This window comes from Mirounga angustirostris, unplaced genomic scaffold (assembly GCF_029215605.1).
Source record: "Mirounga angustirostris isolate CCGP_5_RB_7025 unplaced genomic scaffold, mMirAng1.0.hap1 SCAF_4, whole genome shotgun sequence".
Classification (NCBI taxonomy): Eukaryota; Metazoa; Chordata; class Mammalia; order Carnivora; family Phocidae; genus Mirounga; species Mirounga angustirostris.
The window spans coordinates 182333402-182347053 of record NW_026991712.1 but is presented as its reverse complement, the minus strand read 5'-3'; the positions used below and the strand labels follow the sequence as shown (position 1 = coordinate 182347053).

Genomic DNA, 13652 nt, shown 5'->3' with positions numbered 1-13652 from the left:
CAAGTGAGGGTGAGGTGAGGCCTGCAACCAGACTGCACAGCCAGCAGGGAGGAGTCCTGGGGGAGGCTTTTGTCACTCTCACAGTTCTCCTTCCTGTGCTACTTCCCAACATATAGCCTGTTGCCAGGGCACCAAGGGCTGGGGATGGTTCTGAGCTAGCCCTGGGTCTCGGCCCCCAAAGGGTGCAGCTCAGAAGCTGGGGCACGGGGAACGGTCCTCTGCTTCTGCCGGCCAAGAGCCCTCTTGGTGGCCTCTGGAGGACAAGGCCAGCGGCCTCTTACCTCTGCTTCTCCCCGGGCCGCCTCACCTCACTGAGCCCCCTTCCCACCCACCCGCCCTCCCTCAGTGCACATGGGCCTTAATGTTTTTATTACCTGTTTGACTCGCTGCCTTATTGCTTCTCCCCTTAATGGGGCCGTAACCGTGGAAACGAGGAATAAACGGCCACCAGAAAATGAGATGATTAAACAGGTCACCCTGGCAAAACAAACTCAGCCAAGGAACCTCTGGGAGTGGGGAGGGGAGGCTCCCCTCCCCCCACCCATGGCCAGAAGGCTCGGACCAGACCCGGACCAGCATCCCAGTCCTTAGAACTGGGGCAGATACGCTGGGGCGCCCCCTGCTGGGCAGTGGGGCACCTGGCCAACCCCTCCCCAAGGCAGCCCACCTGGCTTGCTGTGGCCTTGGGCTCTCCGGCTGAGGGGATGATGGGGCGGCAGGCCCTGGTCTACAGGGAGGTGATGATCTAGCCAAGGAGATGTACTTCTAGTGACGGTGACATGGTGGGGCCCCCTCTTACTCTTCGCCAGTTTCCATGCAGCACATTCCCTCCCAGGGGTCCCCCGAGTTCATGGAGAAAGCCTTACAAGGAAAGGCCAAAGCAAGCCAAATCTCACCTTGAGAAGGTTTCCTCTGGGAATCCCTGGTCTTTGGAGACATAACATGTGTCCAACCCACCCCCCGCTCCCCCAAAGCCAGACAGTGTCCTAGCCCAAACGCCACGCCAGGGGACAGAGGTCCGAGGTCTCGGCAATGTGGGGTGGGCCGTCTTTCTGGCACTGGGCCTACCTAGTTGGAGGGGTCCTGGGACTGGAAGCAGGACCAGAGAGGACGGACATGCTGTAGTGAGGTCTGCTTGGGGGGAGATGGAGACGGGCGGGAGAGGAAGTAGAGGAGAGTCCCAGACCATGCATCAGCCACTGCCCGCTTGCCCCCCATAGGGTAGCAGGCCACGGGTGCCAAATACCCTCCCAGGCCCAAGCCAGAGTCACGGTTAGTAGCTAATGCAGGCCCCCATCTAACCATACAATGCCTATCTTTATCCTTGGGCCCCCTTCATGTCATCTTTAATCCCAGCCCCACTCTTTCCTGTAAACCAGGCTATAGAAAGCTCTCAAGGAGCTAAAACCCAGGTCCCAAGGGAATCGGCCAACGTTTCCTGCCTGCCTCCTTCTGCCCCCACTAAGAAGCCAGGAGGCACTTGGCGAAGAGGCACATCAATCAATCAATTCCACCAGCACTAACAGTGGGAAGGCATGAGACCAGCCCCGTACCGAGTGCTGGGAGGGGATGTCAACACAGAGCTAACACTAATGGTCGCCCATTAGGAGCAGGAGTAGCAGAAGAGAGCACTTTGCTGGCCTTGACCTTCTGGGGGCCAGGGTACAGAAGCCTGAGTGCCACCCAGACACACCACTGCTGTGGGCCTAACCAGATCCTCAGAGATGCAGGCCCCCAGCCAGCCTCTTATCTCCTATCTCTTTCCAGGTCCAACTGGGCATGAGGCTGTAAAGAGGGGCAAGGTAGGCAGAAGGGCCTGGCTTTAGGGATCTGGGCGGCCTGGAAGAAAAGGGCAGAAGGCTGAGGTTGCAGGATGGGAAGCAGGAGTTCTGTTGGGGGGGTGGGTGGCAGAGGACTAGGGAGCAAGGCCATGTGACGTCCAGAACGTGCTGGGGGGTGCAGGGAACATCCGGCTGCCTATCTCCATCTGTGCCGCTACTTTCCCCATCCTTTATCAAGTCCAAAGGCCACTCCTTCACAGAGCTCCCTGGGCTCCCACCCTGTGCCCCTCTGCCCCGTGGCAGCTGAACACGCCTGTCTCCCTCCACCGGGTGGGTCCCAGAACGCAGGGAAGGACCAGGCAGCTTCGCGGCCCTGGCAGCTCTAGCAGGTGCTCCCTAACACGTTCTGAATCGCCAGCCTCACCACCCGCACGGGGTCTCTTCCTGGACAGGGGACACTACGTCCTGATGAACGTGGGGTGTGAGGAGCCAGGCTGCGGTCAGGCAGCCAGAGGGGTGAACGCTGGACCACCAAGTGGCTGCCTTTCACAAGCGGTCCAAGGGACATAGGCCATCCTCTACCCCCTGGGACCGCCAGCCTTCTCCTCCTCCCCTGCTCCTTCTTCCTCCTGCTGTACCCTGGCCAGGTATCCTGGGATAGCTGCTGCTTGCCTCAGGGACCCTCAGGCTGGAATTACTACAGAGCAACTTCCTCCTGCGACCCCACGGCAAAGATGAGGAGGAGGAGAAGATGTGGCAGCTGCCGGGGTGGTCAAGGTTTAAAAACCAGCTCAGGGAGGGCAGTGGTAAAGGACAAGCTTTGGGGCCCCAGGTGAGTGGGGCGGGGGGAGAAACGGCCTGACTCCTCTAAGCATGGCGGGCCAGCCAGAGGAGGCTGATGGTGGGGCAGGCACACCACTAACCTGGCAGGGTCCAGGCGGAGGAGCCGGCGCCCAGAATCTTCCCGGGCCCCACCCGATCCCCAGCCCAGGGACTTGAGCCAGGGGCAGCAGCTTTAATGAGGAGATGCTGCTGCGTGACTCAGCCCTCCAAAGGTGTCTCCATTTATTTTATTTTTCCATCATAAAAACCCAAGCTGCAACTCAGCCAGATTCCCTGGCCGTGGGGGATGGGCGAATGGCGGCACGATGGCCAGGCTGCACGAGGTCTGGCTAAGTGGCCCCAGTGCCCTTCTCGGAGAGGAAAGTTAATGGGTTCTCCTGGCTGGTCCCTACAGGAAAAAAGGGCCTGGGATGGGGCCCCTCTAGGGATCCTTCCAGATGTGCCCTTGCTGCCTCTGCCTCTTGTTGCTAGAACAGCTACGCTTGGGCTTTTAGCCCATGTTCTGCTCTGATGTCTCAACCAGGACCAGGGCTGGTGCGAGGGCCACTTTGCAGTCCAGAGCCGCAGGTCGCAAATGCCTTCTTCGGAAGAGAAGTCCCGAACGATGTGCTTCTCACCTCCTCCCCTCAACCCCGTCCCCACAAACTGCCCCCACTGACGGTCCCCAGTAAGATCCAGTTGAGAGCTGGAGAGCCAGAGGCCTTAAAGGTCATCTGATGCTCAAGTCCCCGCACACGTCACAGCCAGCCTCTGTTTGAATGGTACCAGGAAACTCGCTACTTCCGAGACAGCCCATTCTGTCCTTGGCTCTGACTGCACCTTCCTGCCAAGATGGCACCTACCCCCTGCAGCAGACTGGCAAAACCGGTGCCCAACCTGACTGCAGGGACTGGCCCTAGCTTAGACTGGTGGAGTGGGTGTATCTGGCCAAGTAAAGGCTTGAGGAAGGAAAATCGAGGACAGCCGGCTTCAGGCTTCCTCCACCGCTGAGGCCAGGGCTCGGATGCAACGGTGCGGGGTGGGGGTGGGGGTGTGTCTGTTCACAAGGCCAGGGGTTCCCGGCCCCAGAGTTCCAGCAGAGCTTATCCCAGGGAAAAAGCAGGTCTGGCTCAGTGAGCAACGCCAATTCCTCCCACTGACCTCACCTTGATACCATGGCTACCAAGTGGACAGTGCCACCCCTTTCTGGCTCTCTGTCCCTGACCATCCCCTTGAACTTGCTCTCTTGCCTCTTTGGCCCTTGACCTGGTGGGGCCTAGCTTGGATCCTGATGGACAGCTCTAGCCCTGGACAGCCTCTCCTCTTCTTCTCACACTCTCCCTGGGGAGAGTGTGGGCAGTTACAAGCAGACCCTGAGAATCAAGGGCAAGGTCCCTCTCAAAGCTCCACTGTTGCTTCACGGCCCTTGCGCCCCTGCCTCCAGTCTTGTTGGGGCCTAGCCATCAGCCTAGTGGGGCCTAACACTGCGGAGCTTCCCAACTGCAGGATGGATTTACCTGTGTCTGAAAGCTCCCTCCCCCTCTCCCCTCCCCTGCCCAGCTCCCTCCCCCAGGGAAATCACTCTAAAAGGGCCTAATGGAACTATGTCCTCCTCTCTTCCTCTCTCTCCTCCCTCCCTCCTCTCTTTCCCTTTCCTTTTTTTTTTTTATTAGCATTTGTGGAATTTATTCCCAAACTCTCCTAATCTTCCGTACACAACCATTTGATTTGCATAACCCAACCCCCTCTCATAAAAACTGGCTGCTAGTTTAATTAAAAAATGTAAATTTGCTGTCATCTCGGGGCCTGGTGAATTAGGACGACATCGGCATTTTTTATTGCTAAAGACGTCCAGATTGATCCAGCCCTTGGCTGAACTATGGTGGGGGAATAGGGGTCCACATGGCCCTGGACGGTCCTGAGGTCCTGCTGTTCCCTTCTGAGAAGCCTAGGTTCTGCCACCACTGAATGGCTTCTGGACGGAATGCTTCAGGACTTGGACCTGCCCCAGGCTAGAGAGGATGTTAACCCATGATCCAATGCTTTTAGGGTCCCTGGCGCCAGCAACCTTTTGGGGCCTGAGCCTCCAGCCTTGTCCTCTGCTACAGAAGCTCTCGGTGTAAGCTGCCCATGGTCCCCCCGAAGAAGAGAGCCCCTCACAGTCTCAGCAATGAGCCCTGGCCAGTGACGAGACCTTTGGCCATGGCTGGGTCCAGAAGTACATTCCAGATATTTTGGAAGATGAGCACAGAGTCAGCCCAGAGATGGGCTCCGAGGGGGATCTCAGAGTTCCCACCTGCTTCCCTTTTTTTGTGAAGAGGGAAAAAATTATTTTTCTTCTGAAGTTCTGAAATTAAGTGAAACTTCCAAATTCAAAGAAAAAGCTGAGATGGTATCGCCACATGACTCCTCCAGGAAGCAGTCAGAGCTCTGACACCCGGACCTCCCCTCACCGAGTGGCCAGAGTCCAGGTCTAAGCCCTGCTGGGAGAGCCCTGCTCCAGCTAGAGGATGGACCACTCCACCTCAGTGACTCTTCCAGCTTCTAGGAAAAGTTTCCAGAGCCTATCCCTGGAGTGCTGGGAGAAGCAAGTCTCCCTAAGTCCCATGAGAGATGCTCTAAGAGGTTCTGCCACCCACAGGCCCAGGAGGCTCTCTCTCCAGTCGGAGACACCCTCCAGAAGGGCTTTGGAGTCATGCGCCCATAGCAGACTGGGAGGGACTGTTTGGGGGAAGGCAGGAGAGTGGACGCCAGCTCCAGTTGGCACCCAGGTTAGAGGGAAGAAGACGAGGAGGGCCCGCCTTCCAGCTGAGTAATGCCTGGGTCCACAGTGCCCGCCCACAAGCAGAGGCTCATCTGCCCCAGGTAGGGGGTGGTGCACACCGCCCGGCCCATCTGTAAGGACTGCTTTTTGGCTGGGTTGGGTGGGGGCCCTTTTTCTGAAGAAAGGGGGTGGGGCCCGGAGGAAGGAGGCAATGAGACACCTGATTAGGGTGGGGGTGGGCTGCTTCTCTGTGGGCGTGGAGGCCAGGGAGGGGCAGCATGGCAACAGTGGCCTTAGACACCTTCAGCACTTTGCCCAGCAGGGGGTGTCACATCTTTCCTGGGCACAGAGGTCCCGAGGACCTCCACGTCAGATTACCCGAGATCACACCTGGCTGGAGACCGTCATAAAAACTCTGAGCCACCTCCCTCCCCACAAACACACCCACTACCCAGAGCTGACTGCCATCTCACCTACCCTGGGCCCCCCAGTGCTGCCTCCTTCCTGCTCTCTCTGCCCACTCCCCTTTGACCTCAGAAGGTCAAATGTCAGCTCATGGGCCCCAAGGGGCAATGCCATGAACTTGGGCCCATTATAAACAACAATCCTAACCGCCACCTATTCTTCTATAAATGAGACACAAGGGTTCAGAGATCAGTCTCAATGAATTATCCGCCTGTTTATTACGGACTCCTTTCAAAAACATTTAAGAAGACAGTGGCTTTTTCAGGCTAGGATCTGGGGTTCTGGTCAAAATGTGGTTTTAACAGAGAGGGCTAATTGAGAGCCTGAGGGGCTTATGGTAAACCTCAATCTGGGCTCAGGTTGGAACCCCAGGTGGGAAGAGAAGCGAAATACTGAAAAAATTAGATTAAAACCAATAAAAACACCAAAATATCAGGATAGACTGCCCCAGGCCAGCATCATGCTATCGGGAACCCTAGCCTAGGTGTCATACGAGGCCCCCCAAAACCCAGAGTCCAAATTTAGTAGTTTGCCTGGTGTACCCCCTGGGGGGAGCTAAAAAGGGGGATGGGAGAGAGTCCTGGGCCCCTCACTTTGAACTGATAACAGCCGCCTCATCCCACGGATTCTCAGGTGAAAAATACTCATTAGCCATAATAAGCAGCTTGATCATCCGACACAGCCTTGTCCCAAATAAATTAAATTCCTTTACCTTGAGACAGTCGCCCCGAAACCAGACTAACCACCTTTCCCAACAGGACGCTGCTTTCAAAAACTAAACCACCCCCCACTAAAAAAATAAAAACACACACCCCACAGCCTAACACACGGCGATCTTTGCAGGGGAAAAAGAAACACACACACACACCAAACACGGAGCCATTCAAAAACACGGAGAACAAAAACCCCCACAAAAACCCCCTAAATCCTCTCTCTGGGTGCCCCCCAGCTCCCTCTCCCCTCGGTCCTTTCATAATGACAAGCATCAAATTAGTCACAGTCACTAAGCAAGTAACAAATAATAACAATAATATCATCCGAAGCCTCGCAATCCAGAAACCAGGGCGAGAAGCGCAGCAGGCACCGGACCCTCTCCAGGCCAGCCCCCACCCCCTGCTCAGCTGCTACCTCATTGGGCTAAAAATACTAACTTCCGTAAAAGAACCGAAAGAAAAGTGAAAGAGCCTCCCCTGGTTCCCACCGCCGGTACCTGTACCAAGATCCATTCTCCTCTCTTTGGTCCCAAACTCTTCGAGGAACGCCAAAAACAGAAGGGGAAAGAAAAAACATGTTTAGTCTCTCGCAGTGCCCGCCGTCCCCCTCCCGCCCCCCTCGGCTCGCCGCACCCCCCAGCGAGGGCCGGACAAGTCCCCGGGACCCGGCGAGCAGTGACAGGGGGGCCCGGGAGGGAGAGCGAAAGTTTCTCCCTCCCTCCCCTGTCGCTCTCACGCTCCGGCATTGCACACTCGGAGCAGCTCCTCTCGGCTCTCGAGTTTATTAAACTAAAAGAGAAACTATTTATAGACGCGGCCCGGGTCTGGGGGCCCGGCGGCCCGCGAGGCCTAGGGGGGCCCCCGCCCGCGCTGGGGTCGAGCCCCGCGGCGGCGCCCCCTGCCCTCCCCCGCCCCACTGCCGTACTCACCATAGTCGGAGAGTCGAAAGCCGAATTCACTTAAATAATCAACTTTCATAATACTTAATTAATGCCTAATTGCAACTGATTACTCCCCGAATAACAAGTTGTTTTAAAGCCCTGATGTCATTGCTCCTGACGGTAACACTCAGGGTAACAGTTTGGCAGGAGGGAGCGGGCGGACGGGAGCGGCCGGGGGCGCTGCCAGGCGCCGAGGTGATTGGCAGGGCGGCCGCGGCGCCGCCTCCTCCGGGCCGGGCCGCGCCGCCCCGGCAGGTGAAAGAGCAGAGCTCGGCCCGCCCGCGCGCGCCCGCCCGCCGCGGTGCTGGAGTGAATGGGCGCGCGCTCGCCCGCCCGCCGCGCCGCTCCCGCACGCGCGCCCCCGCACGCGCGCCCCCGCACGCGCGCCCCCGCCGCTCCCCTGCGCCCGCGCGCAGCTCCAGCACACCCACTCGGGAGGCCCGCCTCATTGGCTCAGTGACTCCCCAAACCTTAGACTTCGGGAGGAGGGAGGCGGGGACTCGGGGCGCTGACCCTGGCGGGAGGGGCGAGGCGGGCGGCGCTCGCACGCTCCCGCCTGCGTCCCGGCTCCGGCCCCGCGGGCGCCACTCGACGGCGGCCGCGCGCGGACTCGCTCCGGGGGCCGGCGGGCACAGGCCTCGCGGCGCGCGCGGCCGCGGAAACTTTTCCGCGAGGGCGGGCGCAGGTGTGAGCGCCGCGGGGTCGCGCTCGCTGGGTTGCGCGTCCTCGTGGTCCCTCGCGCGCGCCCTGTGGGCTCCGGGTGAGGCGGTACCAGGGCTTGTGTTTCCCCTCATACCCGAGTCTCATGGCGGGGGGGGGGCGGGGGGGGTTGGGGGTTGGGGTGGCGGGGCTGTTTAGTCCCAAAGAGGAAAGGCTACCGGGTGGTGGGCCTGGAGGGGGGGTGCGGGAAGGGGGACGGGACGTGTGCGTTGGCCTCCCGCAGCTCTGCACGCCACCGCCTGCAGGTTCCAAGGAGAGCCAGGACCCCTGGCTTCCACCGATTGGGTTTGGCTGTGCCTTGAAATGGGCCCTGGTGCCCTCCCTACCGGGCTAACCCAGACCGACCCAGGCCCCTTACACATCCCTGCTCTCCTCCCGGGGCCTTTCTCCTCCTCCTCTGCTCCGCGGTTGGGCCGAGAGGGGCATCCAGCACCTCCTTCTTCCCTCACTCCGCTGGGAGACTTTACTCCGAGCGCCCACCACAGATCCATGCCATCACTTGGGCTTCCCTCCCGCCCTCTTGCCTGTGCCGTGCCTCATTAAGGATCTTGGCATGGAGGGAAGAGGCACCCTTGAACCAGGGAACGAGTGTCCCCCCACCTGTCCCTCTGGCAGTGGCCGCATTTCCTGTCTGCCAGCTCATCTCTGGACTAGGGCTCCCGCGCTCTCCTTGGCCCCCCTCCTTTTCCCCCAGAGAAAGCATTTTGGTGGGTCTCTGTCCCCAGACGTCCCTGCTATGGCCAAATATGTTGAAATTCCTTAAATTTTAGTGATTCAAGTTACCCATTGGACTTGGGGGGCCTCAAGGAAGGAGGCAGCCAGGTGAGCAGGAAATGGGCAGCTTTGCCAGTACAGTACCTAGATCTCACTGTCACTAGCTCTCCCTCTATCCCTTGTATCCCCATGCTGCCACCTTCCTCTCCTCCTGTTTCAGGGAAAACCACACTGCCTCAAGTTAGGGGAGGGGAATAGACCCCGGGTTTTCTCTGGTCTTTGGGCAGGATTCAGCAAAATGGCACTGGCCTATTTCTGTAATATGTCTGTTTTGCAAAGGGAGAGGCTCAGGGAAACCTTGGGGCAAAGAAGTCAGAGAATAACCAATCTACTCGTTCTCCCACTTTCCCCTTATTTTTCTTTAGTCTTTTTTTTTTTTTTTTTAGTTCCAAATGGCAACACAGGGAGGAGGTTAGCATCTCTTCCCTATTTGACTGTCCTCCCTGATGCCTTCTTGGCAACCCCCTTTCCTGGTTGCCACACGCAACCCTCTGCCCTTCAGGCCTGCCCTGTTCCTACGTAGGAGAAGTAGCTAGAGAGGCCCAGACGCTTTGTGGAGGGTCCCCTGACCCTAAAACCCTGCATAAGGGATCAGAGCTTAACCAAGCCATGTGCCACCCGGAGGCCAGGACAAGAGTTGGTACAGGGTAATCAGGCACAGAAGACTGTGAGCTCTGCTCCCCACATGGGATGTCGGAGAGGGTGTCTCCATGCCCAGGACTCTGGAGTATACAGATGTCTCTGGCCGCTCTCCCCTACGACCCTCCGAAGCGAGGCTTACAGCCTTTGGCTGTAACAACAGGCAGCAATCCCAAACCCCAATCCTGAGTGTCTGCTCCCCGACCTGGGCAGCTGGGGCGTGGAAGGAAGCCTGAAGACATAAGAGTCACATACGAGTGGAAGGGTGATCTCTGGGTTTACGTGATGAAGCACGTATAGGGAGCCCCCTGCATATGTGACCCAAACGGCCTGCTGGCTGTCTCTGAATACCCTTCTGGGCTCCTGCTGATGGCGGTGAGGGCATGGGAGGGCATGCCTTCCAGTTACCTAGACAAGGCCAACTGGACTGGCTGCACGGTGACTTCGGGGCCTCTGGTGGACAAAGGCTGGAGAACTGGCAGCGCACAGAGCCGACAGGGCCTGCCAGAGGGACAGGTCAGGCACAGTGGTGGAGGGAGGTGTGGGCTGCCGAAGAGCCTCTGTTCTGCCTCTGCGACAGCCACAGGCAGCCACTAAGGCTTAAGGGGTCTTGCCCAAGAGTGGAGGGCAAGCCAGAGAGGCACAGAGAATGAGGCCATCTTGGCGTGGTATAATTTAAGAAAGTCTGAGAAGAAGGCTGAGGCGTCGAGGTCATGAGGTGTGAGTCAGAGACTGCCTAATGGAGGGGTCCCCAGATTTCTCTCTCTTTCTTTCTCCTTGGGTGTGTGCTCGGAGGAAGGGGAGAGGCCCAGAACTCTGGCATCTCTGAAGCTATGGCCCATTTTTGCCTTGAGGACCCTGATGTGGTGACACCTCTTAGACCCTGAGGCCAGGCCACAGTGAGGACATTTGTGTCTGGGACTCAGGGCACGGAAAGCCCAATGCCTCAATTCCTCCCAATCTCGAGGCCCTGGGCCCAGAGACACCAGTTCCTCCTTACGCACCCCATCCCATCCCCAAGAGAAAATGTGCAGCTGTGCAGAGCAATCCCGGCCACTGGACCCCTCACACGGGTCCAGGGAAAACCATCAACTCTCCCCAGGCCAGCTTCCACGGTTGGCTCCTGGTCCCCTCACACCCCCAGAGTGTGCCCACTCATTCTCTCTCCCTCCCGAGCCCGGGGCCTTCTCACTCACCAGCCTGTTTACACACCAGGTATCTCAGGCTTTATCTGCTCTCATTCTGAATTTGTAACTTTCACATAAACTTGAACAAAGCTCCTTTTGTTCCTGCACCCCACCCCAGGATCCCAATAAACTGGTTCCCTCTGAGGCGACTGGGCCAGGGCACAGAAACCTTGGCCAAAGACTGTGTGTGCATGTGAACAAGCATGTTCGCACCTGTGAGGGAGTCCATGTGTTTGCGTGTGAGTGCACTGCTTGGGCTGACAGAGGGAGGGTGTCGGGGAGAGCGTCAAGTGAGCAAAGTGTGGACAGGAAGCACGGTGGCACGGGGACGGTCTGCCAGGGCGCAAGAGGCTGTGGGCCAGGGACGGGTGGGTGTCTGGGCAGGGGGCACACAGGGACGGAGAAGGTACAAAGGGCAGAGAGGAGCAGGGAAGTGGGTGGTGGAGCGAGGGGCTGAGGCCAGGCTCAGGCTAAGTATAAGGCAGATACAGGGATCGCATTATGGCCATGTAGGGGCTGGCACAGCCGCACGCTCGGCCCCATAATCCTGTTAGCCAGCAATCTCCATTCCGAAAGAGCTTCATTTCTTTGTGAATATTTGTAAACTAGATATCTAATGGAAAATTATAGGAAAATTATAGTGAAATTCATGACGGAGAAATCCGATTATCCCTAATTCAATTATGCCATCTTAGCCCACACAGCACATTTCCCATTTTTTTCCCATAAATACCGATGCCAGGGGTCCCGGTAATCAAATAAAATTGAAAATCATCTTCCCATTAAATTCAATTAGCTGCAATTTCTAAAGCCTATCAGAGATTTTAATTACTAAATTATAAAATTCTCCAATGCTAAATTGAAACCAAAAAAATTGCACATCCTTATATTTCAGAGAAAAAAAAAAGGGCCAGCAAAATCCTTGAAAAAAATGCCCTCCTTTCTGTACCAGCACCAAAGCGGGTTCCCTACCTGGAGGGACCTCGCATCGCTGCCTACTTGCCCAGTTGGGGTTGAAGCCAGGGGCACGGAGGAGAGGTCTCTGCCAGGGGAGGGGCTGAGCCATATTCATTTAGCAGAGGGGCAAACCACACCTCCAACCCTCAGCTTCGGCTTGGCTGGCCCCTAGAGAGGACTTGCCTTCCCCACTGGCTGTCCCAGCTCCCGAGATACTCTCAACTCTGTCCCTCCACGGAGAGGTCTAGAACTGCCACTTTCTTGGCCCACGGACAGGGCTCAGGCTCAGGTCGGAGCTTGGCCTCAGGGCTCTGCAGGGTTCTAGGGCGGCAGGCCAGAAGCAGCGCGGGGTTCCCTAACCATGCTGTGGGGCACCCAGATGGCCTGGGCTGGGTCAGAGGTGGGGGTAGGACGGAGGCCAGTGCTGAGGGTAGACAGCTATCGTGGGATGGTTCTGTGGCCCCAAGTCTCCTCCAGAGCCTTCCCAAGGCCCATGGGTTCTGGCAGCGTAGCCGCCTCCTAGGAGAGCAGGTGGTGGCCATGGCCCAAAGCTGGCCTCTCCTCCACTTGCAGCTCATTCTCTGTTCTCGCCCTCTTCTGGAAGGCGGACAGCCCTGAACTGGCCAAGGGACATGCCCTGGCCCCATGGTAGCCCTCGCTTTTTCACCGTTTCTCCTTTTAGGGAAGTGCTGGCCACCACCCCAACGGTAGCCCTCCTCTCTCTCCCCCCCAGGCCACTTACCCAGCTCTAAAGGCTGCTCTAGAAGTCAGAAGAGCCTGGGGACGTGGCATCGGTGGGCGGCATAAAGTGACCCTGGGTTTGACCCCCCAGGTGCGTGGCTGGGTGGGCGGCTGAGGGGCCGGGCGGTTCCTGGGCAGCCAAGTTGCCGGCAGCCCAGCACCCAGGGAGCAGGGAGCAGGTTTAATTTGCCAGGCAGTCAGGAGTGCCAGCAGGGGAGGCACCCGCAAACAAAACAAAAACAAAAAAGTTAATTATCTTTGGCTTTTTCTTAATAAATATCCAAACTGGCCCGGCCGGATCCTCCGCTTTAGAGGGAGAGAGAAGAAGGAGGAAAAAACCCCAAACCAAATCCAACAGACTCATTCTCTGGTCTACCTTTCCCTTTGTGTCTCCTCCTGTATTCATCTCTTATCAGAGGCAGGACGAGTTTCAGATTAATGCCCGAATTTTGCAAGTCAAGAGTATGGCCACAAAAAAAAAAAAAAAAAAGAAATTTTTTTTTTTGGAGTTTTGGGGTGGGACAGCAGGAGTGTAAAGAAGAAAGAGGTAGGTGGGAAGGACAGGATAGAAGCAAAGGAGAGAGTGAGAGTCGGATGGAAAGAGAGTTAAGTGTGATGTGGGTGCTGAGCTTCTCGAGTTCCCCTGTGGGCACCACACGGCCTAGCCGGTGGCCCCAACCCGGGCGGGACCTGTTCAGGAATGTTGTGTTGGCATCGGATTTTAGTTATGATCAGCTACAGGCGATGTGGAGATTTCTCCTTTTAAAACTCTGAAACCACCGAGGCCTCACTGGCCACTCGAGCTCCCCTGTTGCTGCTGGATCCTGTGCCAACCCTCCCTTCCAGGAGCTGGGCTGGGGAAGAGAAGGTGCTAGAGGAGGGGACGTTGGCTGTCCTTCCGCGTGGTGTGAGATTTTTCTGTATGGGCTCGCAAGTGTACCTAGGGAGAGAGATGCGTGTTGCCACCTGGGCCTACGTGTTTGGCTGGTGCTTGTACACGCCTGAGCCGGGGCTGTTAGAAACAAGCGGCAGGGCACGTGGGGGTGGGGGCGGCCGGGGCAGCCAGGACATCGGGCAGACAGTGCCTCAAGGAGCACTGACTCTGGAGTCCCACTACCTGGGTTCAATCCCAGCTCCCTCCCTCACTG

At 57.5% G+C, this 13652-nt stretch overlaps 1 protein-coding gene across 3 annotated transcripts in view; it reads right to left on the bottom strand.

Moving 5' to 3' along the window:
* Nucleotides 1-13652, bottom strand: part of CASZ1 (castor zinc finger 1) — a 145981-nt gene that overhangs the window by 47577 nt on the left and 84752 nt on the right. Inside the window, exons 1-2 of one of the 3 annotated variants that reach the window (XM_064589941.1) lie at nucleotides 7475-7718; nucleotides 7043-7081 (exon numbers count right to left, since the gene is read on the bottom strand). In XM_064589941.1, the coding sequence (XP_064446011.1) occupies nucleotides 7043-7081; nucleotides 7475-7523 (88 nt within the window). In that variant the 5' untranslated portion in view covers nucleotides 7524-7718. Of the gene's footprint in view, nucleotides 1-7042; nucleotides 7082-7474; nucleotides 7719-13652 lie in introns of those variants that run through there. The other 2 variants (XM_045898719.2, XM_064589940.1) reach the window with 2 other exon arrangements.